The following is a 25,808-nucleotide window of genomic DNA, read 5'->3' as shown; positions in this document are numbered from 1 at the left end:
AAAAATACGGTATGTTTTTATGTGTGCTGGAAGCCGCCAATAGTAGCTGGGGCAATACAGCCAAAGTCACCCCCAAGAGGAAATCTAGGTCTTGGGCTGGTGTCAAGCGCTCTCACTGCCGTGGCTCGAAGGGGTATAGGATAAAGCCAACCTGGTATTGTCCATATAGTTTTGGACTACAGCTCCACAGTCCATCTGGAGGGCACTAGGTTGCCTTGGACGCGGGTGGCGCTGTGGGTTAAACCACAGAGCCTAGGACTTGCTGATCAGAAGGTTGGCGGTTCGAATCCCCGCGACAGGGTGAGCTCCCGTTGCTCGGTCCCTGCTCCTGCCAACCTAGCAGTTCGAAAGCACGTCAAAGTGCAAGTAGATAAATAGGTACCACTCCGGTGGGAAGGTAAACGGTGTTTCCGTGCGCTGCTCTGGTTCGCCGGAAGCAGCTTTGTCATGCTAGCCACTTGACCCGGAAGCTGCGGACAAACACCGGCTCCCTCAGCCAATAAAGCGAGATGAGCGCCGCAACCCCAGAGTCGGTCACGACTGGACCTAATGGTCAGGGATCCCTTTACCTTTAGGTTGTCTTAGATCAGGGTTTCCCAGCTGATGTTAGACTACAACTCCCATCATCCCTAGCCAGCAGGACAAGTGGTTATGGATGATAGGAATTGTAGTCCAAAAACTGCTGGAGACCCAAGTTTGGGAAACCCTGGCTTAGATTCAGCAAAGTGCTCCTCCCCGTGCCACTCCTTTCCTGCTCATGACTCCACCCTGTCTTAGCTGTTCCACCAGTGAAAATTCACTGTTGTGTCTCGGGCATTCCTCTCATATATTTTGTGTGTGTGGTGGCGGGACCTTTTGCACTCTGCTGAGGCAGCAGGGCTTCTGCTGAATCCAGTAGCTCCTCTGTTGACGCATTTTCAGCATAGGATTGCTGCCTCAAATCAGTTAAAAATAGGTATATCACCATATGTTCTTCTTTAAAGCGGCAACAGTTTCCTGGTGCCTAAACAATGCATCCAGGTACAGCGGTACCTCGGGTTAAGAACTTAATTCGTTCCAGAGGTCCGTACTTAACCTGAAACTCTTCTTAACCTGAAGCACCACTTTAGCTAATGGGGCCTCTTGTAGCCGCCGCGCCGCCGGAGCCCGATTTCTGTTCTTATCCTGAAGCAAAGTTCTTAACCTGAAGCACTATTTCTGGGTTAGCAGAAGTCTGTAACCTGAAGCGTATGTAACCTGAAGCGTATGTAACCCGAGGTACCACTGTATATTGCGGCTTGGAGAAGAATCTCAAACACACGGCTTGGAGATGAACAAAATCGGAGGTGCATTTCGGACAAATTAAGCGTTGGTTATATCCATATTGACTCAAATGGGAGGGTTATGATTACCTCACCCACTGCAATCACTGGGATTTAAAAATGCTTAAATTTGATTGGATTACGCGGTGTAACAATGCCACTACGGAGGTAGGATCAGCTAAAAATCCAGTTTTAATATGGGATGAACAAATCACAGAATAAATATTTCAGCCCCAGCGTGGATACAGGTCATACCTACCTTCTGAGGGCTATCTCTTTCTGTTCTTCTTCTGTGACGGAAAGTTGCAGGATTCTTGTTGTGGCAAAAAAAGAACTCAGCCTGGGTGTGGGGATCTGAAGGCCAGGGTCTTCCTATGGGGAAATTTGACACCATCAGATCAGGAGCATGTATATCCATGATGTGCACAAAGAGATACAGATGTGATTTGACAGCAGTAGTTTCCGAAGGTACGCAGCAGAGATCTGGGGAAAAAATCCGTTAAAATTGCGATGCATTTAGGAAGAGGGTTAGGCTTTCTTGTACCAGTATAACACAAGCCTGTCTTTCAGTTGTTGAGTGGATGCTACACGGCCTCAAAATGACCTCACCCCGATGGCATACTCTTCAGGGATCGTGTTGCTTGGGCAACTTTAACCTACTTTGTCTCCTATGATAGCATTTGTGCAAAAAGATTGCCGTCCTTCCCTCTCTGCTCCCTCCTGCACAAAGCTTGTGGCAGCACTAAAGACATCACGTCTGCTCCATTCTTTTGCATAGGGAAGGGTTTTGGCCTTGCAAACAGAGGAGCTCCATTACGCCTGGGAAAACCTGCAACTTGAGGAAGCCCCTCCTTGAACGCCCCAGTTCAGAGAGGAGGACCAATGCTTTTTCTATACCAGGCTGCAACCAAAAATACACCCACAAATTGGCCCCTTGTGCTGCAGTAGCATCCTGGGGAGTTATGACCCGTCTACCCCCAGCCAGGAGTGTTTCCATGAAGCTCCTTAGCTGAAAGGTGGAAAGAGCAAAACGTAAATGCACAAAGGGGTTGATCTATGAGGAGGATCAAAGCCCTGAAAGCCGGAGCAGGATCTGGCTGTCTCCTTGTGTACTCCTGAGCCTTTTTTATAAGCACCACCGCAGCTTCCCAGGCCAGGCAGGGAAGAGTTAAGAGACCCCAATCAGTTGAACTCCGTTCCCACCTCCTGGGCTGGGCTAGGGAGCCTTATAAAGCTCACAGCCACAGTAGAAAGCAGTGGGCTTAGGTGGAGCTCAGCAGCAGCAGCAGAGAGTAGCTTGGAGATTGCCCTGCTGCCGCTGCGCACCGCACCTCCACCGCCGTCCTGCCTCACCATGTGGGAGGCGCGTTCCTCCTCCTTCTGGAGGGCTGTCTTTGCCGAGTTCTTCGGCACCATGTTCTATGTCTTTTTCGGCCTGGGGGCCTCGCTACGCTGGGTGGTCGGCCCCCTGAACGTTCTGCTGGTGGCCCTGGCTTTCGGCTTGGTGGCGGCCACCATGGTGCAGTCTCTAGGCCACGTGAGCGGAGCGCACATCAACCCAGCCGTCACCATGGCCTTCCTGCTGGGCTCACAGCTCTCCCTGTTCCGCGCCGTCTTCTACATGGTTGCCCAGCTGCTGGGAGGAGTGGCCGGCGCAGCCGTGCTTTACGGAGTCACGCCAGCAGCGTTGCGGGGTAACCTGGCACTCAACACGGTAACTGGATCGTGCAGAGGGTGTTTGAGGAGGGTGGCACCCCTATAATCTAAACATCCACAAGGTCGTATTGCTGCATGCGAGAGCTCCACTGATTGCATAGTGAGGGGTTTTTAATTCTGAGTTATTAGGGACAATCCCAAGGGTGCTAGAAGGAGGAGAGGGATTATTAACATCTCATAAGGAGTCTTGAGTCCCGAGATCTAGGAAGGAAACAACCCACTAGCATAAGGTCCTGGAGCCGGACTCTACATGCATTTGTGGGAGATGCGGGAAACATTTGTCTCAGCTACTATCTTTGATTGTCAACATGACTTTGGCTTCATAACTGGGTGGCACCTGATGGCAGAAGATGATCTGAATGCATAGCCGTGTGTGTGTGTGTGTACATGTGTGTGTACATGTGTGTGTACTGTGAGGGAAGTGAGGAGGATCACAAAGGAATGCGAGAGAGGAATATTTGAGGATGATTGTGTCATGAAGACAGCATAATGGGATTTATTAAGTGTCGGCTTGGGCTATACGTAGGTTTTCCACGCATCAAGCTAACAAACGCCTTTGTGGCTTCTGCCAGCTGGATGAGCGCCATGCATGTGAACGTTGTTAACTGCCAGACAGAATGCAGAAGAGGAATCTTGCAGCCAATAAAGGTTTTATGTTTGCGTTATATATTGATTTAAGAAAAAAGGCAACTTAACCCTTAGGCATGAAAAGGCCTGTCATCTGTTGAAGCCCACACCTAACTAATCTGCTGGTTTTATAATGATTCTATCTTTATTTCAAGATCAAGCATAACTTAGCTTCTTGGGAGGATGTTTTGTCGTTTGTAGTTCACAAAGAGCCCAATCCTAAATACGTTTACTTAGTCAGAAGTATGTCCCGCTGAGTTAAATGGGATTTGCACTGCGGCAGGTTTTCATAAAATTTAAGCCTGTGCCCGTAATGAACACCTCCCATTGTTTCATGGGCTGTGGGTTGTTCCTCTCAAAACTCCCTCAACCACATGTGATCTGATAGCTCAGTTCATTCTCCTAACAGAACGGTTTAAAGGAAACCCAGAATTACTAGTTGCTTTTTCGGCATCCGTCTGTCTCGGGAGCCAATGGAGGAATGTGGTATATTTTAGGTACCGTAATAACTGACTACGTGACTTTTCCTTTATGGAGTTGAGAGCAGAACTGCCAAAGAAGCTGGCAAATGACCATAGCTGAAATTTAAATTTCCCAAATCAATTTTGTATCAGGAGTCCTTCTCCTTATTTAAATTTAGATGCTTCCACCTCAGAGATGTTGGTTTGATGCCAGATGTTCAGATTTGTTGCTCTGCCTGTTGGTGTGATTTAGGCTTCCCTAGAAACATGTTTGGATTGTCAGAATTTACACTTCCTTCAGAAATTACGTGAATCTGTTCTAGGCCAGTCTAAAGGATTTTGGCTCTGTTTTTTGGTTTTGTTTTGTTTTGTTTTTAATGCAGTGCTGGGATGAAGTTTGGGATAACTCAGCCAAAGATGTCAAGACCTGGTACCTACGCTTAAAATAGGCTAGCTTAAATTTTTGTCCACTCAGTGATTAAGAAAGCGAAAGCATCTAGAGAAACAAAGATAAAGAGATGAGTCTAGGGATTTAAGATCTACACCCCCTCCCATTAAGTAAGAGTGTGTATACAAACAAAAAATTAACATTTGCAGAGCATTTTTTCTCCACTAGGTTGAACCTACCTTCCCCCAAGCTTTGTTGCATGAAGGTCAGACATAAATTCCTAATGGAGATGCAGTCATGATTTCAAATTCCCCTTTTCTCCAGGGAGGCTGCTGGTTGTTTAAAAGAAATAGAATGTTTATCCAAACACTTTTTGGGTGTATTGAAGGAGAAATAGCAGATTCAGCGCTAGCACCTAGAGCCTGGGTCAACTGCTAGGCAGGGATCACCACTAACAACCCCCCTCAGGGGACGATGGGTGGGGCAAAACACTTTATTTTTCATGGTCCTGTATGGTCAGTGGGACCAAGTGCCTAACTCTAGGTGCCATTTAAATTTCCCACAATGCCCCTGGTGGACATGATGGAAAAATAAAACCAAGGTCCAACCCAGGCTTGACAGATAATTCAAAGCAGTCCTAGCCTTCTTAGCTAGGGCAGGGGGGCAGGGAATTGGGCTTGTGGGTTTAATTAAGTGACCCCTTACCACCACCCCCTGCAAATAATTCAAGGATGGAGGATGATGAGAAAATTGAAGAGAGCTACTGTGGTACCTTGGGTTACAGATGCTTCAGGTTACAGATGCTTCAGGTTACAGACTCCACTAACCCAGAAATAGTACCTCGGGTTAAGAACTTTGCTTCAGGATGAGAACACAGTGCACAGTTGCAGCAGGAGGCCCCATTAGCTAAAGTGGTACCTCAGGTTAAGAACAGTTTCAGGTTAAGAACGGACCTCCGGAACAAATTAAGTACAGTGGTACGTCGGGTTACATACGCTTCAGGTTACAGACTCCACTAACCCAGAAATAGTACCTTGGGTTAAGAACTTTGCTTCAGGATGAGAACAGAAATTGCATGGCAGCAGCGGGAGGCCCCATTAGCTAAAGTGGTGCCTCAGGTTAAGAACAGTTTCAGGTTAAGAACGGACCTCCAGAACGAATTAAGTTCTTAACCTGAGGTACCACTGTATTTAGGATTATGTCGCCCTTAGCCTAATTCCAAGCAGGCAGCAAGGTGGGGTGGGGTGGTAAAAAGAGAAACAAAAATGGGGTGTGGGGTGTGTTTTCTCTCTTTTGGCTCTGCCACCTGCCACTTGTTTTGGGCTCTGGTTTCTACAGATGGCTTTGGTTTTCCCCAGACAGATCACAGGAAGAAAAATTCCCAATTCCTGCTGCAGCACATAGCTTGGCACACTTGCTAAATTAATTTCAAGGGAGGCAGTGTGGTGCAGTGGTTGGACCAGAACCTATTATCACTCGAGCCACAAAGCTCAGGAGATAACACTTGCTTGCAGCCCCCCTCTCTCCTCTTCTTTTTTCTTTCTTTGTTTTTATCTTTGTCTTTTTATTATTAGCAAAATCATACATACGTAACCGATAAACACATAAAAAGAAGAGAAGAAGAAAAAGAAGGGGGGAGAAAAAAGAAAAATTAAAAAGAAAATAAAGAAAAAAATAACTATATCAAAATGACACCTTAAACAATAAGAATACCTATCTACTGATAAGTACTGTTGAATATAATTCAAACCTATATTGATATTTATTGTATATTCTAACCTTCAGTTTGGATTGAATCCCTTTACCATTTATTATGTTATTGACTTCCTTCTGCCTCTTTACGGTTTTGGTTCAAGTTTTCCTGTTTTATACCCTGTGTTTAATTATTTATCCTCATCTTGGAATGAATAAAAGATATTTCCCTATTTGCAGAGTTATTCAAAGCACAGCCAAGTCTTAATATTGGAACCTTGTTTCATCAAATACTTGTTAAAATGTTCCCATTCTTTTTTAACTTTGTCTGTTGATTTATTTCTTATTGACTCTGTAATTTTCGCGAATTCCAAGTACTCGCATATTTTTAGCTGCCATTCCTCTCTTGATGAAATATCCACTCTCTCTCTTCTTAGTCTATCCCACAGGGTGGAGATTAGTCTGAACTTCTTGGAATAAGATGGAATATATACAGTGGTACCTCGGGTTAAGTACTTAATTCGTTCCGGAGGTCCGTTCTTAACCTGAAACTGTTCTTAACCTGAAGCATCACTTTAGCTAATGGGGCCTCCTGCTGCTGCTGCGCCGCCGGAGCACGATTTCTGTTCTCATCCTGAAGCAAAGTTCTTAACCTGAAGCACTATTTCTGGGTTAGCGGAGTCTGTAACCTGAAGCGTATGTAACCCGAGGCACCACTGTAATATAATATCACTCTTTGTCCAAGGGCATTCTTATCTGCTCTCTACTTTTTCCACATAGTGGTCTCAATTTGCATAGGCTGTTTTATAGTGGGGTGTCAGGGAACTGCCATCGGCTCAGAGGCGAGAGGTGAAAGGGCAGCTGGGTTACAGGGAGCCTCCAAAGATCGTGAGAAGCAGCACTTCCTCCGTGGAGGAGGGAAACGCCGCCTCTAGTGGGGAAGGGATGCAGGGCTCGGAGGATGCAAGAGAGAGCCAAGACACCGTGCATGAGCAAAGCGGGGGGGGGGGGAGGCAGGTCCCCCTTTAGCCACGCCCTCTCTGCGCAGTAGGTTTACGCACAGAGAGGGCGTGGCGTCGGCTGGGGGTCAAGACATTACTCTGCTGGGGAAAGTTCAAGGACCACCCACTCTCAGATTCTGCTAGTGACTGAGCAAGACATGGAATTGAGACGTTCTGCACTGTAAATGTTTTTGCAGCAATAATAAACCCTTTGAAAAGACCAGTGGGGGTCTTGCCTGTTCGCTCTCGAGCAACCACGCCAGTAGGCATAACATGGGGGGGGTGTTAGAAGTTTGTGGGTGCCAGACTCCCCTGTGGGTGCCAGACTCCCTGTGCTGTGAGTTTCAGGCTCCCTCATGTTATTAATTTCTGGGTGCCAGACACTGAACCTCTGGATTCAGCAATTGTTAAAATTGCTAGTTTCCCAATGAGGAATTGTTAAAATTGTTAAAATTGCTAGTTTCCCAATGAGGAAATTGCCTGTGGTGATGGGCCATTAGGAAAGCTCAGTGCCGGGTGGCAAATAGGAAGGGGCCCTTCCTCAACTCAGAGTTAGTTAGAAGACAAAAGCCAAAGTTTAGAGGCTTTAGAGTTGGCTGGGATGTGACCTGGAGGATAAAGGTTGCAGTCTGGTAAAGGCAGCAAGCTGGAAAGCTGTGGCTAATTTCTTTTTTTATATATATATAAATATTTATTAGAGTTTCCAAATTAATACAAAGAAGAAGAAAAACAAAAAAAGTAACAAAAAGTAACAAAAATACAAAGATACAAAATTAAAAAACAGTTAAAACAAATATAGTTTCCATTACTTATTTCCATTAACTTGTTTCCCAGACCTCCTCTCACCTCCCCCTTTTGTATTCCAGTTCAAATTCTTAACTCAGGAAATCCTTATTATAACTTATTATAACTTATTGCTCAACCTTTACATTACAGCTGGTAACCACTTAATTTCTGTCCAACATCCCTCTAATGTCCATTAATTTTGCAATGCCTCTGCAAATAGTCTTTAAATTTCTTCCAGTCTTCTTCCCCCGACTCTTTTCCCTGGTCTCGGATTCTGCTGGTCATTTCTGCTAGTCCCATGTAGTCTATCACCTTCATCTGCCATTCTTCCAGAGTGGGTAAATCTTGTGTCTTCCAATACTTCACGATGAGTATTCTTGCTGCTGTTGTTGCATACATAAAAAAAGTTCTATCTTTCTTTGACACCAATTGGCCGACCATGCCCAGAAGAAAGGCCTCTGGTTTCTTAAGGAAGGTATATTTAAATACCTTTTTCAGTTCATTATAAATCATTTCCCAGAAAGCCTTAAGCTGTGGCTAATTTCTGTCCTGAAGCCATGGCTGCAGCTATGGGAGAAGCAAGAGCCTCTTGGGGTGCCAATGCTATGAACCCCTCCATCATAGGCTCAGGTTGTATATATGTGTAAATAAACCATATATCATAAAGACACCACAGTCTCCTCTGTGCCTCATTTCCCAAAGGAAATACGAACCCTGGGTAAACATGCCTGGAACCCCTGGAATCTTGCATCGCTCAGCAATTGGGGTGGCATGCAACAATATTGTCCTACTTTTGTGAGGGTATGGAGGGCTGGTGGTCAAATTAGAAGGCTTTTTGGGGGGTACCCACCAGCTGAATTATTCTGTATTTGCCTAGGGTGTTAAAACTAACCTAGAATTATTCATATAGCCCTTGAAGAGTAAAAGCATATCATCATTAATGCATTTTAAGCGAGTGAAATAGTGTCTTAAACTATGTGGACTCTCACTCTCACACTAATTGGAGTCTGAAGCTGAGAGACAGTGTCATGACTTGCACCTTTGCTGGGCTTATGGTATATACCTGAGACTTGATGGGTAGGATTCTGTCACCACTCAGCTCTGGATGGAACTGGCAAGTAATAGTGCCACTGGGAAGTAGATCAAGGGAAGTAATAGTGCCACTGTATTCTGCTCTGGTCAGACCTCACTTGGAGTACTGTGTCCAGTTCTGGGCACCACAGTTCAAGAAGGACACTGACAAACTGGAACGTGTCCAGAGGAGGGCAACCAAAATGGTCAAAGGCCTGGAAAGGATGCCTTATGAGGAACGGCTGAGGGAGCTGGGCATGTTTAGCCTGGAGAAGAGGAGATTAAGGGGTGATATGATAGCCATGTTCAAATATATAAAAGGATGTCACATAGAGGAGAGAGAAAGGTTGTTTTCTGCTGCTCTGGAGAAGCGGACACGGAGCAATGGATCCAAACTACAAGAAAGAAGATTCCACCTATACATTAGGAAGAACTTCCTGACATTAAGAGCTGTTCGACAGTGGAATTTGCTGCCAAGGAGTGTGGTGGAGTCTCCTTCTTTGGAGGTCTTTAAGCAGAGGCTTGACAACCATATGCCAGGAGTGCTCTGATGGTGTTTCCTGCTTCGCAGGGGGTTGGACTCGATGGCCCTTGTGGTCTCTTCCAACTCTATGATTCTATGATTCTATGGCATGTCTTTACATCAGTTGACCAGATCAAGTCAGTAATATTCCCTAGTCCCTACAAAGGCTTCCTGGTGCTTTTTTTAACCTACCGGTACTTTTCTCCCTTGCCTCCCTTCACTGCTGTTGCCTCGGTCAACTCCTAACACCACTGGCACCAAGTCTGACAGACAGACCTCCACATTGCCACCTGGTAAATGCTTTGCCCAAATCTCTGCATCCAACTTTTGATTAGTAAAGGGACCCCTGACCATTAGGTCCAGTCTCGGACGACTCTAGGGTTGTGACGCTCATCTCGCTTTTTTGGCCGAGGGAGCCGGCGTACAGCTTCCGGGTCATGTGGCCAGCATGACTAAGCCATTTCTGGCGAATCAGAGCAGCGCACGGAAACACTGTTTACCTTCCCGCTGGAGCAGTATATATTTATCTATTTGCACTTTGATGTGCTTTCAAGCTGCTAGGTTGGCAGGAGCAGGGACCAAGCATTGGAAGCTAACCCCGTCGCGGGGATTTGAACTGCCGACCTTCCGATCGGCAAGCCCCAGGCTCTGTGGTATAACCCACATCGCCACCCGCGTCCCTTAACTTTTGATTAGCTCCATAAATATTTGCTAGGCATGGAAAAGATGCCGTGAGAGTTGCCTTCAGTATTGTAAATTGCAAAGTTCTGGACGCCTTGTCAATAATTATGCTATGAAGCTTATGGCATGATCAGAACAGTAGTAGGGGGAAGGAATGAGGTGTGGGCTTCTGTCGTTTCCTCACGGTTCTGCCCTCCTTTGTGTCTCCCTGATTTCAGATACACCCCAGTGTAAACGTAAGCCAAGCTACAGTCGTGGAGATCTTCCTGACCTTACAGTTCGTCCTCTGCATTTTCGCCACCTATGACGAGAGACGTAACGGGCGCATGGGATCTGTAGCATTGGCTGTGGGATTCTCCCTCACTCTTGGACACCTCTTTGGGGTAATGACTCTGTGCAAGATGCACAGGTGTGGTACCAGATGTAGCCTATTTGCTCAGCAAGATAGGGCCAGATTACCTTCATATTAGCCATGCGTACTTCTATCTTGGTTCTGTGAACAGCCCCACACACAGCGCTGTTCTGCCCTCCCCCATAGCTGTCAACTTACAGATTTGAAAATAAGGGACCAGCAGTCAAAATAAGGGATTTTGCTTAGCTTATGAGTTCCATTGGCCCCTCCCCACCCGAGAGGGAGGGAGAGAGACTCTCGCCCACACCGCCCGCAAGCCTGGCATGAGGTGGTTGCGGTGCCGCGGAGGCCACTGAAGCACTGCCCTTCTGTGTCCCTCCCCTTTCCCTCCTTTCCCTCCTCCCTCAGGCCGCCTCCGCCTCCGGCTTCCCCTGGCAGAGCAGCGGAAGCCTCGCAAGAGAGGGGCTGCCTGCCTGCCCGCCGCCACCCGTCTTTCACAATGCGCCCCTGAGGGGGAAAAGGGAGAGACGGAGACGCGGCAGCTCGTGTGCTCGCTCTCTCGAGGCGGAGGATCCCGAGCCGCTGCTTCCCTCCTGAGCCGGGCGAGCATGAAACCCGGGAAATTTAAGGGAAATCATCAATCCGGGAAACCAGCGGGACATGGCGCTGGGATAAGGAAGTTTCCCGCCAAATAAGGGACAGTTGACAGCTATGCCCTCCCCATGCTTTAGCACAAGCCTACTTTTCCATCAGTTTGCAATGCAACAGATCATGTTGGCTCCTTTGCTGTCGAGATTATGGGGGCCTTTTCGCATGTGATCAAAAGGATTTCCCAATATGGGAGTGGCCATATATGGGAGTACAAATAGAGCAATACTGTGACATTCAGAGTGAATCACAGCTGCTGGAAAAAGGGAAATATTATGGTGTTTGTCGACCGTCCATATCACTGCATCTTAGCAGAGGATGTGACAGAAAGCTACGGGATCATATATAAATCCCACCAAGCCTTTAGCTGGAATGGGGAATGAATTCAATTCGATTCACATTTAAAGGCAAACACACATAATTTGCACTTTCTAAAATAATACGCAAACTGAAATGTAGCCGTCCTTCAAAATGTGCAGTTCTCAGAATTTTGCAATGAAGTTCTCTGACCTAGTAAGGCATGCAAATATGTATATCCTAGGGTGAAGTTTGAATTGAAATGTACACACTAGTGGGGGGAAAACATACAAACATTATATTCATGAAACTTGCTTTGCAAAAATGTATGTGTTGGGCAAAATTTGCACTAAAATGTGGACAAAATTCATTGTGGACTCTAAAACCAACGAACCAACCAACCAGAACTGACTTAAAGACTAAGAAAACGAGACACTGAAATTGACAGCTTGGTGTGGTGTCAGCCTTTAGAAAAGAAATTGGACCTGCTTGGGGTCCAGGGACATGGGGGGAAACAGTTTCTCCATTCTAACCTTACTGTCTTGCAGATGTACTTCACAGGAGCTGGCATGAATCCTGCCCGATCCTTCGCCCCAGCTGTCATCACCCGCAATTTCACCAACCACTGGGTAAGGAGAGGGTTTGGGGGTAAGAAAGCAGACTTATTCATAATCAGGTGTGTAACAACATATCAAGCTAAGGGTTGTGGAGAAAGCTCTGAGCTGATCAGGCCAGATTCCTCCAAGGCTTTATTTCACATATTCTAGGGATGCCCCTCCTACCCAGCCAGATGGGTGGGGTATGAATAAATAAATAAAATTATTATTATTATTATTATTATTATTATTATTATTATTATTATTATTATACCTCTCCCTGAAAATCCATCCTTCACTAAAGCAGTGCTGAGCAGGACATCTAGTGGATCTCTGCAGATGCAAAGCTCAGATTGGAGACGGGTTCAATTAATGTGTCTGTTTCAACGGAGTATTTGGATCAATGGTGACGTGGAAGCACCCTAGAACTCTATGTCACCCCAGATAAAATGAAGATAACCCGAGCAGAAGATTCCCATGGCAATACCTTCAGGTCACCTCATATGGGAGCAGGTTATGGTGCCCCGTGAATAATTTTAAACACAGTTGCCAACACTTAAAAATAAAATAAAACAAAGCCCTGAAGTGTCTGCCCTTAGTCTGTGCCAACTTTGTACCAGCTATTTTTCCTGGTTATATGCACTATTTAGGACATCCTGGAACAGCTGGTGCAGCCCTAAACTAATATTGGGTGGTATCCATCATGTTTGTTCCTTCAAGGTTTCTAGAGAACTTGAAATAATTCTTTTACGTCTCTTTGCACATGTATACTATACCCAAGAGCAATAATCCCAGGACCAGGAGGTGCAAATAGAGGAGAAAGGAATTTGCCAACAGTATTGGTGCAGACACTCCCTTAGGACAAAGACAGGCAATAATTCTTAAGAGAGCTGACATGATATATACATTGTTATGAGGGGAAAAACCTGCTCCTTTTCCCTTATGGGGTACCCAAGAGGCCATATAGAGTCCTTTTGTAGGTTCTCTATCGGTAGGAGAAAATAACAGAGACCAACCAGAGAATATTGAGAAGCAAAGCAGCTAGTAAGCCTGATATTTAATTAAAGCTGTTGAAACAGGGTGCTCTCCCCCCACAGGAGGGACCCCGACCCATGCGTGCAAGCCCTTATATAGACATTTTAAATTGCCCGCCCTGGAGTCCAAGGCCACCCCCAGAAACATCATACATACATCACAGAAGGGGTGTGGCCCAAGACCACCCCCTTAATACATCAGAGAAGGGGCGGAAATCTGGGTGTGTTGTTTCTTCCTGTCTGCCAGGTTACCTGATTGCATTATCTGGGTTTTAGCCATTCTTTTGTTATGATAACTACTCAATTCCTGAACCCAGGTCACAGGTCACAGGTCACAGGCTCACACCCTATTCATATCTTGAATGTGCCCTTAAGACAGGATTTGTGAAAGAGATATTGGGGAGATTTCCCATTTCCTTCGACCTTGCAGAGAAATATTTGAGGTCATTTTGGGAGAGAGAAAATAGTTTCAGGACTTTTCTGTGGGCTTCAGACATGTGGTTTACACATTTCTATGGTGTTTGCTTGGTACATTTAGGAACATCTATGAAATAAACTCGGAGCCGAGAGTGGATTTCATGCTCTTTATTCAGCTCATAGTGGTGAGGAGGAATGGAAGTTCCCCCACAATATCTGCTTTATATACATTATTTACACAATGGGCCCCACATGATTGGCTAATTCCGGGATTCACCTGTAGGCCAATCAGGTTGCGGATTCACTTCCACCTGGAGCTGGATTTGGTGGCTCCTGTGGACCAATCAGACTGCTGCATTCTGAATCCTATTGTTCTAGGGCCAATCAGACTGCTCCATTTTGGATCCTATTCAACTCAGTACATACCAATCTATTTTATATATATAAGACCTTCAAATTCTTATAACAACATGCACCCTGTTCATTTGCCTCATGGTCACCTCTGCTGTGGAAATAATATGGGTTGCTAATATTCTCTACTTTAGAGACTGTGAGGTCATTCTTTTTGAATACATGCCAATGTAAAAGTTCCCTTTGTGTAATAAACTAGCACAGCAGGTGAAACTGTTTTGTTTTGTTCCCCCCACACAATCCTTCTGAAATTTGAAGTGGTGTTGCTTCCAAACTCCACCACCTTGCTCTGCCAGCTTCATAACTGTTATGTACTGAAGTTCTCACCCTGGGCCAGCAGGGGGATACTATAGATAGTTCAGCAGCTTCTGAGGCTACGGCCTCCTCAGTGGCTTTCTGCAGCATGAGGTCTGGCTTGGCGAGGAGACACCGTTGCAGACGGATTTCCCGGATCCCGCAGACAATTCGATCCATCAGGGCATCGTCTAAGTCTCAGAACTCGCTGTGCATTGCAGCCTGTCGGAGGGCGGCAGTGTAGTTGTTGATTGACTCCCCCTCTGCCTGGTTCTGATGGTAGAATGCATGGTGGGCAGCAATCTTGGACAGCTTTGGCGTGTAGTGGTTGCAGAGCTTCTCTTTAATCGTGTCCCACAGTGCTGCCTGGACTGCTACAGGTGCAACCAATGCTCGGGCCGTCTCAAACACCTCAGGCCCACAGAGGCTGAGGAATAGGCCCCGTTTCCGCTCCTGTGATACTTCCGTCAGCTCGTTGGCTTGGAGGTATCAGTCGAACTGAGCGAGGTAGGAGTCCCATGATTCAGAGGCTGGGGCAAACGGTGGTAGAGGCACGAGTGAAGCCATGGTTCCGATGCCAACATGGAGGCGATGGATGGAACACTGTGCTCTAGCCAGAACGGTCAGCTCTGAATTGGTTCTGCTCCGTGATTTCGCTCCGTGTTTCAGCTCCGTGATTCAGCTCAGCTCAGAGAGTGGCCGCATCTGGCTGTGCTCTGATGTCCATCGATCCCATCCTCGTCGCCAGTGTTAAGTTGTGGGTGAACATATCAGACGACACAGCGATTCTCCAAACAGCTCTTGTTTATTCACAGGTCAGAACAGAACTGAGCTGAAGGGTTCAGCCAGCCTGCTTATATAGAGCTCCAGTACAACGTAACTGTAACAACTTTCTGTAACTATCCAATCACTGAACGTCCATCTCAATCCCTTATTTGCATATGTGGACCTGAACTATCTACAGGAACCCCCTGCTGGCCCAGGGTGGGAACTTCAGTACATAATAGTAACTGAAGCTCAAGAAGAGTTATAAGCCTCTGCTGTGTCTCATTGCTCCTCCTTTCTCTGTGCTTCCTCCTCTACTTTCTAGGTGTATTGGGTTGGACCAATTGTTGGCGGTGTGATGGGCGGCTTCCTCTACGACTTCATCCTCTTCCCCCGGATGCGCGGGGTCAAAGAGCGTATGTCTGTCCTCAAAGGCGACCGGCCAGCTGAAACCAGCGCCCCGCCAGAGCCTCCTGGGGAACCTGTGGAGCTGAAGACGCAAGCGCTATAAGCAGTGACCTTAGGGTGACAAAACCACAGCACACACACACACCCCTCCTCTGGGGAGAGAGGGGGCAGGAACCACTGGCCCAGTATACAGACTGTTATTGCTCCTGGCCAGTAGGAAGCGGTGCCTTAGGAGACACAGATCCGAAGGGACAGTTTGTTATCCGGTCTCTCTCTCTTTCTCTCTCTTTTCAAACAAACAGGACGATGGAATGGGGAGAGCGGGGGGGGGGGGAGATGGTGTCATTGCCTGATTTTTAAACACTTTCTTTTGCGGTGAGAAATCTTGAAAAAACGGCTTTAGGGGGAAAGGTGTAGGAGAACAATTCCTCCTGATCTCCCTGTTTGAATTCCTGCAAAACTCCAGAGTTGCTTCTATGTGTGTGTGTGTGTAACTGGACGTGTGGAGTCCTTGCCACTTAGTGCTGGGTGTATGCATGAATGAGTGTGTGTGTGTGTACATATAAATATATATATACATATATATATATATATATATATGCAGGTTTTGGTGTCCTCGGGTGTCTTCCCGTGTAAAAGTTGGGGTGTCTAGGCGACGTTTCGACGAGGTCTCACTCGTCATCTTCAGTCGAGACCTCGTCGAAACGTCGCCTAGACACCCCAACTTTTACACGGGAAGACACCCGAGGACACCAAAACCTGCATTCCTGTACCCGTGAAAATCTACGAAAGCAAATATATATATATATATATATATATATATATATATATATAGGAAGGCATTGAACAACATCTATTCCCTTCACATCTCTCCATTTAAGGCCCCCACTGTGTTCCGCTGCTAACTTCCTTGGAGACAGTTCATCTAGCGTAGGATTGAGAGGCCAATTCAGGCTCCTTTGTGCTTTGTCACAGCCTTCTTTCACTTCCCTCCCTGCTCTGATCTGGTCCCTATCTCATCTCTGTGGGTTTATGCCAGCAAGGGATTAGGGAAGGGAAGTAGCAGGTGAAAGGGAGAGAACGGAGGCCAAGAAGCAATGTTTTGACCACCCTGTGGGATCATGGCTGAGATGACATTTGAACCAGAGATGTCCCAGTTCATACTCTCAGCTGTTGTACAGCTTCCCCTCTCTGACATCTCCCCCCATTGCTGCTTCCAGACATTTTGGGAGGAAGTGTGGACAAAAGGCATCCTGCAGGTTGTATGTTGCCTGCTTCCAGTTCTGGGTATTTTACACTGATCTTCCTGGCTTTGTTGATCTTCAAGCAACAGGAGAAGGAAGGTTCTCCACTGTGTATGCTTGGTTCTGTGTACTCTTTATCTATATAAGCCGTGCGCTATAAGCACTCAGGCATGTTCATCAAAGACGAAGGACATGGCTGGAATTGCAAGACCCTGCTTTGAAAGCAATTTTGAAAATCCTGCATTTTCTGTTCTCCATGCGCAGTCGCTTTTGACATCATTTCACGTCCCTTTCCTCATCTTCTTACAAGGAGACTGTATGCCATCTTACCTTGGTCATGGTATCCCCTGAGATTTCTGCTTAGAGAGTGAAAGCATTTACATTTATATAAAAGGCATGAAGGCTTCCTTTAATTTAAAAAATGAAAGCATTGCCCAAAATATGTAGCATATATTCTGATCAAAATAAAAATTAATACATAATAAGATGAGGGCAAATAACAAACTCAAAAGATACCAGTTTCAGACAGCTCACACCTGAGAATCCTCAAGTTGCAAATTCAGTTTATGCCTTGAGAATTAATTAAGTTTCTGCAAGTTGGGGGGGGGGACTCGTGGAATTATCTTTAGTGGTGCTATGCTTTGCGCAGGCAGAAGCGTCTACCTTCTCCATAGCTGAGCACAATGTGAGAGTTCCGCCAATCCTGTAGCAGAGGCACATGGCTTGGGAGGTGGATGGGTGGTCTCTTGATCTTAAACAACTTGGGTCTCAGATGAATTGGTTGAAAGCCTATATATATATATATATTGAAATACAGAGAAGAACAAGCCTCGCTGAAGGGAATCAGCATGGCTTTTAAAAAGGAAAGTCCTGTCTTGATAAGCTTTTCGGATACTTAAAAATATCAACAAATGTGTGGGTGGGGGCAATCTGATAGAGACTTTAGTGTTGCAAAAAACCTCCCCTCCATTTGCTGCAGGCCCTCACCAACTTCTCCTGAGAAAATTTAGCAGTCATGGTATAAGACTGCCTTTGTCAGCCTGGTACCCTCCAGATGTTAATATTATTTACTGAAGTTATATACCACCTTATACCAGAAGGTCTTAGGGCGGTTCACAGAACAAGATCAACATATAAAACCACAATATATATAATCAAAATAAAAAAACCCAATAACACCCCCTCAAAAAGAGCCACATTTTAAAAGGGCATAGGATGTTATTGGACTACAACTCCCATCAGCCTTAGCTAGCAGCATCTGGATGGCACCAGGTTGGTATAAGAGGACTAGAGGATTAGAAGGTAGGAATATATTGATTTCCCCCCACAATGGAGGGAGGTAACCCATAGAATCCCTCAAGGACCGGTGCTATAGAACAGAAACCATTCAGAGTCAGGATGAGCGATTTATAGACTGCATTAAATTACTAGTACAGTAGCAGTAATGATCCAGCACAATTTCTCCAAACTGGGTGAGTGGGCACCATAGTGCAAATGAGATTTATTTATTTTTTTAAATAATATTTATTACTTTTAAAGCTTACAAAAAAAGAAAAGAAAAGAAAAAAGACAGGAGAAAGAAAACAAAAAAGAGAAAAAACAATAAAGTACAATATATAAACAATACAAAACACAACCTCAACACATTAAACTAAACACAATAAACAAAACAAAACAAAACAAAAACAATTTAAAAACATACATCATACCTTTTCCATACTCTATCTTTCATTCCCTTGTTTCATCGACCTCCTCTCACCTCCCTTTTTGTATTCCACTTCTATTAATTGTTTCAGCAATTCCTTTCCATCTTTCTCTATTTTCTGTCATATAAATGTCTTAACATATTTTTAATCTTATTTCCATTAAAACTAATATACATATTTAAGCTTAACTCCTTATAACATTTCTACTAAGGCCATAAAATTTCATTCCAACATTTTTCTATCACTCATTAATTTTACAGTATTTCTATATACAGACTTTAAATTTTCCAATTCTCTTCCACCATCTCCTCTCCCCGGTCTTGGACTCTGCCAGTCACTTCTGTCAACTCCATACAGTCCAACAACCAGGAGATCTTATGTCCGAAGCTCTTAACTCTTTTCTAAGTCCCTTCTGCAGGTCTTCTTCATATTCTTTGATGCTATAGAGCAGATCTCGGGAAAACTCCGACCCAAAAATATTTTTATTCCTCCTCGACAAGTCAGCCAGATTTCCATAGTTAAAGCTAAGATCCATAAAGTATTTCAGGACATGTTTCAAGATTCCTCCAAATCCAAAGGCCCCCAGAACTCCAGTCTCCTCCTGACCCAAGTCCATGTCCCAAAATTCAGTTAATCCCTGCATGGAGGGATCTTTCCAGCTTTCCTTCTCCAGTCCAGGCCGGGTTCTGATCCTCAAAATCTGACTTTTTCTAGAATCAATCATAAAAGGCCTCAACTTATAGTCCTAAATTTGCCTCTGTAAGGCTGAGGCTCCCACTTGTATTACTTTAGGTTTGACAACAACAACTTTCTCCTTCTCCTTCTCCACAATTTGTTATACTGAAATAGATTCCTGTACTAAATCCTGAATAATTTCTGTATTGGTGCTCACTTTTTGTCCCAAATTAATCACTTTTTGTCCCAAGTTATCAATTTTAGTAGTCATAACATCGGTCTTCTTGTGAAGCTGTTCCAGCAAATAGCTTATCTTACATAATGCAGTCACTAAGGCTTCTCCTGTCGACATTCTTAAATGGTCCAAGGTCAATCCCTGATTCTCACAGTTCTTATCCTGCAGCTGGAGATTCCCCAGCTCCACTCTTGTAACACTCTTGGAAAACTATGCAAATGAGATTTAAGCAATGCACACTGGGACCAAAATATCCCAACTTGACATATACACTGATGGGATGTCTTTTACTTTACAAATAAAGACCTCGGGGTTGTGATGGACAGCTCAATTAAAGTTTCACTAATGGCTTATATACACTTTGCTTTCCTTCGCTCTTTCCACGTTTTAAAGCTCTGTGTCCATGTGACCTTTTGTTGTTGTTGTTCCAGAGCCTGTGAAAACCTGCTCTTTAAAGCTGAATTGATGTTTGCTCTGATTCAGGTTTAAAGAGCAGGTTTTCGTAGGGAAAGCTCAGGATGAAGAAGGAGGGGCATTTGGACACAAAGCTTTTAGGGAAGTGTGGATAAGCACTAAATGTGCAGCAATAGTTGGAGGAAAAACAAATCAGGACATAAATTTAAAATAAAACTGCTGGTCTCGGAATGCCATCATATAAAACCAATAGCGTAGTTGAAATATACTCAGAGTTGCAAAGTGATTTCATGCTCTTTATTCAGCTCATAGTGGTGAGGAGGAATGAATGAATGTCCACTCAAAGTATCTGCTTTATATACATTATTTACACAATGGGCTGCACATGATTGGCTAATTCCGGAATTCTACTGTAAGCCAATCAGGTTGTGGATTCGCTTCTATCTGGAGAATGATTGGGTGGTTCCTGCCAACCAATCATACTGCTGCATTGTTCTAGGACCAATCAGACCGCTGCATTCTGAATCCTATTGTTCTAGGACCAACCAGACTGCTGCAGTTTGGATCCTATTCAACTCAGTACATAACAGTAGTGCATTTAGAACGCTGTGTACAGTTTTGGCGTACCATCTCAAAAAGGAAAGAACAGAACAGGAAAAGGTAAAAAAAGGGGGGGGAGGGACAACAAAAATTGTCAAAAGTTGAAGCATCTTCCTTAATCATTTGTAGCTTTTTAGTTCAGCAAAAAAAGCCATGGGGATGGGGAAGACATGACGGAGGCTTATAAACTCACGAATTGTGCGAAGCAAGGGGACGAGGGGAAAAACATTCCTCCTAATAGTCTCTCAATTGATTGGGAGTAGATTCAGGGCGGACAAAATCAAGGAACTTATTCACACAATATGGTCAATTGTGGAATTGGATGGTCACTGGCTTGGTGGTTTTAGAAGAAATTGAGTCAACAGGCACAGAGAGTAGGTCTCTCAATGGGTATTAACTATTCTAATTAAATGGAACTTCCCTGCTCAGAGAGGTAGTTTATCTGAATGTCAGTTGTTGTTCTCTGGGTGTCTTTATTTATTTATTTTAAGGGAGGGGGTCATTGCTGCCTTCATTTCTAGCTTGTGGGCTTCTGAGACGCTTCTGACAAATGCATGTGAGGAAAAGGATGATAGACCAATTGGGCCCTTGGTCTGAAACAGCGTAAGTCATGTTCTTACGGAGCTAGATGAACCGTTTGTCTTACCCATCATAGCAATTCTTTTATGCTCTTTATTTACCACCAGGGAGTAGATTATTTTTCAAGTTCAGACTGACCTGTCTAGACTATTTCCAAAAGGAACTGTACTGTAAGAGTCCTGCGCAGAGATGGGAAAGAGCTGTTGGAGTGAGAGGGGGTGACTGATGGTTTCATAAGAGAGGAAACTCGGATGAAGTGAGATTGCAGATGTTTCCACCTGAAACAAATGCTTGTTTTCTGCAGTGTTGGCATGTCTTAGCAGTGGATCTTATTTTTCAGATATAGTGGTGTGAATTGATTTTTGGAGTCTCTCTGCTGCAACGTATATAGTAAAAACTGATGTGATTTCAAAGCCTCATCAATGGACTCAATCTGGAGCCACTACATTGAGGTCTGTGGGATTATATCCACCATCATATAAAGCAACATGAACAGGATGAAATCACATGACTCTAGAATCTCTCCTCTGCAATAGATTTCCTTCATTTGGGTCAACAAGTGGTTTGAATCTGGACTAACTTCACAGCAGCCAAAGGGGTTACGACTGGAGCCAATGGAACTGAAACTGATAGCACTGATATGATATAGATAGATAGATAGATAGATAGATAGATAGATAGATGATAGATAGATAGATAGATAGATAGATAGATAGATAGATAGATAGATAAATGATAGATAGATAGAGATAGAACAGGTGATATCAACGACCACTCCTCCGAAATCAGCAGACGAACAGTTGGTGTGAGTTCAGTCACTTCACTGAAGTCGATGGAATGACACTAAATCACCCCGTTAGCTGGGTTTATACTGAAATCAAAAACTGGCCCATCCAGAAGATTTGCTGTGTGTGAGACACCAATGATTTATTTGTTCTTCCTCGCTTTTTTTCCATGCTGGATGGTAGCATGTCGCCTTTTCCAGTGAACAGATTAACCTTCTCTTTCACAGGTATAAAGAACTCCTTTGGTTATTGTGTTGGAATTGTATTCTTTAATTAAACGCTGTAATTTATTTTTGGTAATAGCTCTACATCAGGGAAATCTGGCAGCTTGACGTAGTTAGAAGGACACTTTCCACGACAAGGATGGTATAGGCTCTGCGATACATGATATGTTGCAGAAAATGAACTCTGGGTCTTATATATTCAGGCCTTCAGCTGCTCCAGTTCTGATCTGCTCAAGAAATTAAATATCGCTGACCTATTAGACCTTAAGATACAGAGGTTCAGGCTGAAATTCTAAATACACATACTAGGGAGCAAGCCCCATTAAATCTTTTTTTTTCTTCATATAAATTTTTATTGGTTTTCCATTGATTATACATATATACAGTCTACATAAGTTGCTTATAACATAGCTGTTACAAGAATCATATATATAGTACACAGTTATTCTGGGCTCTGCCGAGCCTCGGACTTCCCTTCACTTCATTGGTAAGTATCAGATAATTTCTAAAGTTACGTGTTTTATCTCCTTACAAGCCCCATTAAATCTAAAGGAATTTACTTCCAAGTAAACATACATGCCAACCTACCAGTTCGAACTGCTAAATACACATTCTAAATTCTAAATACACATACTAGGGAATTCTAAATACACATACTAGGGAGCAAGCCCCATTAAATCTAAAGGAATTTACTTCCAAGTAAACATACATGCCAACCTAGCAGTTCGAAAGCACGTCAAAGTGCAAGTAGATAAATAGGTACCGCTCCGGCGGGAAGGTAAACGGCGTTTCCGTGCACTGCTCTGGTTCGCCAGAAGCAGCATTGGCATGCTGGCCACATGATCCGGAAGCTGTACGCCGGCTCCCTCAGCCAATAAAGCGAGATGAGCGCCACAACCCCAGAGTCGGTCACGACTGCACCTAATGGTCTGGGGTCCCTTTACCTTAAACATACATAGATTGCCTTCTAAGAGTTATACCAAGGCATTTTATCATAGGATAAGTTTATCGACGGCAACATTCTACAGATTTCAGTGAAAGAGTGTCTCCTTCATGTCCTGCTTCCCAGAGGAATCTAGTTGACCACTTCATACCAGATGGATCTTTGACGTGATCCAGCAGAGATCTTCATGATATCTGTCATTGGTATACAACAGTCAGGATTCTGGAAGTCTATTTCCAGCGTTAGAAGTCGAATCAATATTTTTAGCCAGAGGTGAAATTTAAATTCCAATCTGGATTGTGCAAACGTTGCCAATTACAGGAGGTGATTAGGAAGTTGGTTTAAATTTAAACATGCACGCAAGTCAATCTGCTTTACGCACCCAGGAAATTCTGGGAACTTTCTGTCAAACCCTGAGACCGAGCAACCAAACCTGGAAAATGTTTGTTGGCTAGAAACACCTCACAATTGCATAGCTGTGAACTTACAGATTTGAAAATAAGGGACCAGTAGCCTCAAAAATAAGGGATCAGCAGCCAAAATAAGGAATTTTAGTCAACCAGCAGCTAAACGAAACCTCAAGTGGTGGTTCCCACAGCGCAGCAACCCGGCAAAGGGGATGCAGCAAGGAAAACCACCGTCCTCTCCGCTGGGAAACGCTGAGCAAAGGCGAGTCCCCAGGCAATGCGGCCGATTTGATCAGCACAAGGCATGCAAGCTCCACCCCCCAGTCGTTCTTAGACTCCTTATTGGGTGAGCAACGCAGCCAAGCAACACAGTTGGAGCCTCCCTCCTGCCTGGCCGGCAGGGAAGGAGGGAGAGGAGCTGCTTCCTTTGAAACCCGGGAAATTTAAGGGACATCATCAATAAGGGACAGCAGTGGGACACGGCGCTGGGATAAGGGACTGTCCCGCCAAATAAGGGACGGTTGACAGCTATGCAATTGGTTAAGAAGCAGCTAACAAAATTTCAGGACTTCCATACTCCTGCATCCAAACAGAAATTATTCTTAGCGTTTCCAGTAGTCTCTATTGTAACTGGAGCTTTCCTGGGCTGCATTATTCCTAAACGAAGGAGGGGAAGGAAGCATAACTAAAGGAAATGGGAAAGGTGCTTCACATTTTTAACAGGACTTGCAATGTTACTAACCCAGATCTTTGCTTACTGGCATTGCAAAACCCCTTCTACACTACAGTACACATTTAATAAATCCAAATTCTCAACATCTGGAGAGCAGGCCTGCCATTTGCCAGACATAGGGTGTCCCTTAGAAGAGCTGCAAAATAGCTGAACATCCCATTTAACCAGTTACAGGTAGGTAGCCGTGTTGAATCACAAGACAGAGAAACCAGTAGGAGAACACTTCAATCTCCCAGGACATTCTATACAAGATCTCAAAGTAGCTGTTCTATTACAAAGGAATTTCAGAAATAGACTGGAAAGAGAAGCTGCTGAATTGCAACTTATTACCAAACTTAAAACCATGGAGAGACCTGGTCTTAACAAAGACATTGGATTCTTATCTCATTATACATGACAAAGCCATTTTTCACCTTCTCACCCCTTGCTTTTTCCTGTAAGACCTATTGCAGTCGTTAAGAGTCGTCAACAGGCTCATCACAGCTATCTGCCAATCACCCATTCCCACCACCCTTCTGAGTAATACCCCTCCCCACCTTCTCACTATATAGAAGGGTCTGGTGACTTCTGTTTCAGTGTATCTGAAGAAGTGTGCATGCACACGAAAGCTCATACCTAGAACTAACTTAGTTGGTCTTTAAGGTGCTACTGGAAGGAATTTTTTTTCTTTTATCCCATTTAAAACAGCCATACAACGCAGATGAGACTGGCAATAGCAACCTGCCATATGAGAGAAGAGGCAACAAAATCGGGGCAAAACACACACATGCTGTGCCCCATGGAGAATTCCCTCCACAGTCTTCCCACATAGACGCTACCGGTGAATTCACATAGGAAGCTGCCTTATAACAACTCAGACCTTTGGTCACCCAGGTCAGTATTGTCTACACTGACTGCAGCTCTGCAGGGTTTTGGGCAGGGATGCTGTGAATTGGACCTGGGATCTTCCGCTTGCAAGATGAGCTACAGCCCTTCACATTTTAGTCATGCGGCTGTGAGCACACGCCTTGCTTGATTTTATTTTTCTCTTTTTTTGTGCAACCCACATCGTTTCCCCAAAGCTTGACTTTCCCACCTGAAACATAAGATCTGAGAGAATTATAGCATGTATTTAACTCAAACCCGTTAAGCTATCCACACCCTCACACTTCCACAGTGGTTGTAGATCTATTATTATTATTATTATTATTATTATTATTGTTATTATTATTATTATTATTATTATTATTCCCCCTGAAAATTGTCCTCAAAATGGTTGCAGGCCTTTTAGGTGGTTTCTCAAGTCTTCAAATCAGAATTGTCTGTAGTCTCAAAATTTCATTTCCTAGGACCCCCTTGGAAAAAGCCAGTTTTCTCCTTGTGGTGTACGAATACACCCCAAGACAAGTTTGATCGAAACACAAGTACCCATTATGTCCATGTAGCAAATGTCTCCTACTTCCTGCAACTGTTTTCCTTTAGTTCCTTTCCCAGTTTTATCATGAAAATGTAATGAATAAAGGCTAGTATTCCCCATTTCTTACCTGCTTATTTGATTACAGGTTGACTAAGCTTTCAGCACTTGAGCACTGCCTCGGAAACAGCCACAACTAATTTTTTTTTTAAAATGCACATTTCGGCATCAGCGGCACGTTTGGAGAGAACGCTGTGATGTCAGCACATTCCAAGTACAGTGGTACCTCAGGTTAAGTACTTAATTCGTTCCAGAGGTCCGTTCTTAACCTGAAACTGTTCTTAACCTGAAGCACCACTTTAGCTAATGGGGCCTCCCGCTGCCACCGCACAATTTCTGTT

General features: G+C 44.4%; 1 protein-coding gene across 1 annotated transcript; it reads left to right on the top strand.

Annotated features, from left to right (window-relative positions):
• Positions 1-2,584: 2,584 nt before the first annotated feature.
• MIP (major intrinsic protein of lens fiber) lies at positions 2,585-15,769 on the top strand. Its single transcript, XM_081849958.1, has 4 exons — positions 2,585-3,015; positions 10,466-10,630; positions 12,093-12,173; positions 15,387-15,769. Exons 1-4 carry the CDS (start codon positions 2,656-2,658, stop codon positions 15,570-15,572), a joined length of 792 nt encoding a protein of 263 aa, XP_081706084.1. The 5' UTR covers positions 2,585-2,655; the 3' UTR covers positions 15,573-15,769.
• Positions 15,770-25,808: the final 10,039 nt, after the last annotated feature.

This window comes from Podarcis erhardii (assembly GCF_964252035.2).
Source record: "Podarcis erhardii genome assembly, chromosome: 2".
Classification (NCBI taxonomy): domain Eukaryota; kingdom Metazoa; phylum Chordata; class Lepidosauria; order Squamata; family Lacertidae; genus Podarcis; species Podarcis erhardii.
The sequence above is the reverse complement of the archived record's forward strand: the minus strand, read 5'-3'. Positions and strand labels throughout refer to the sequence as shown.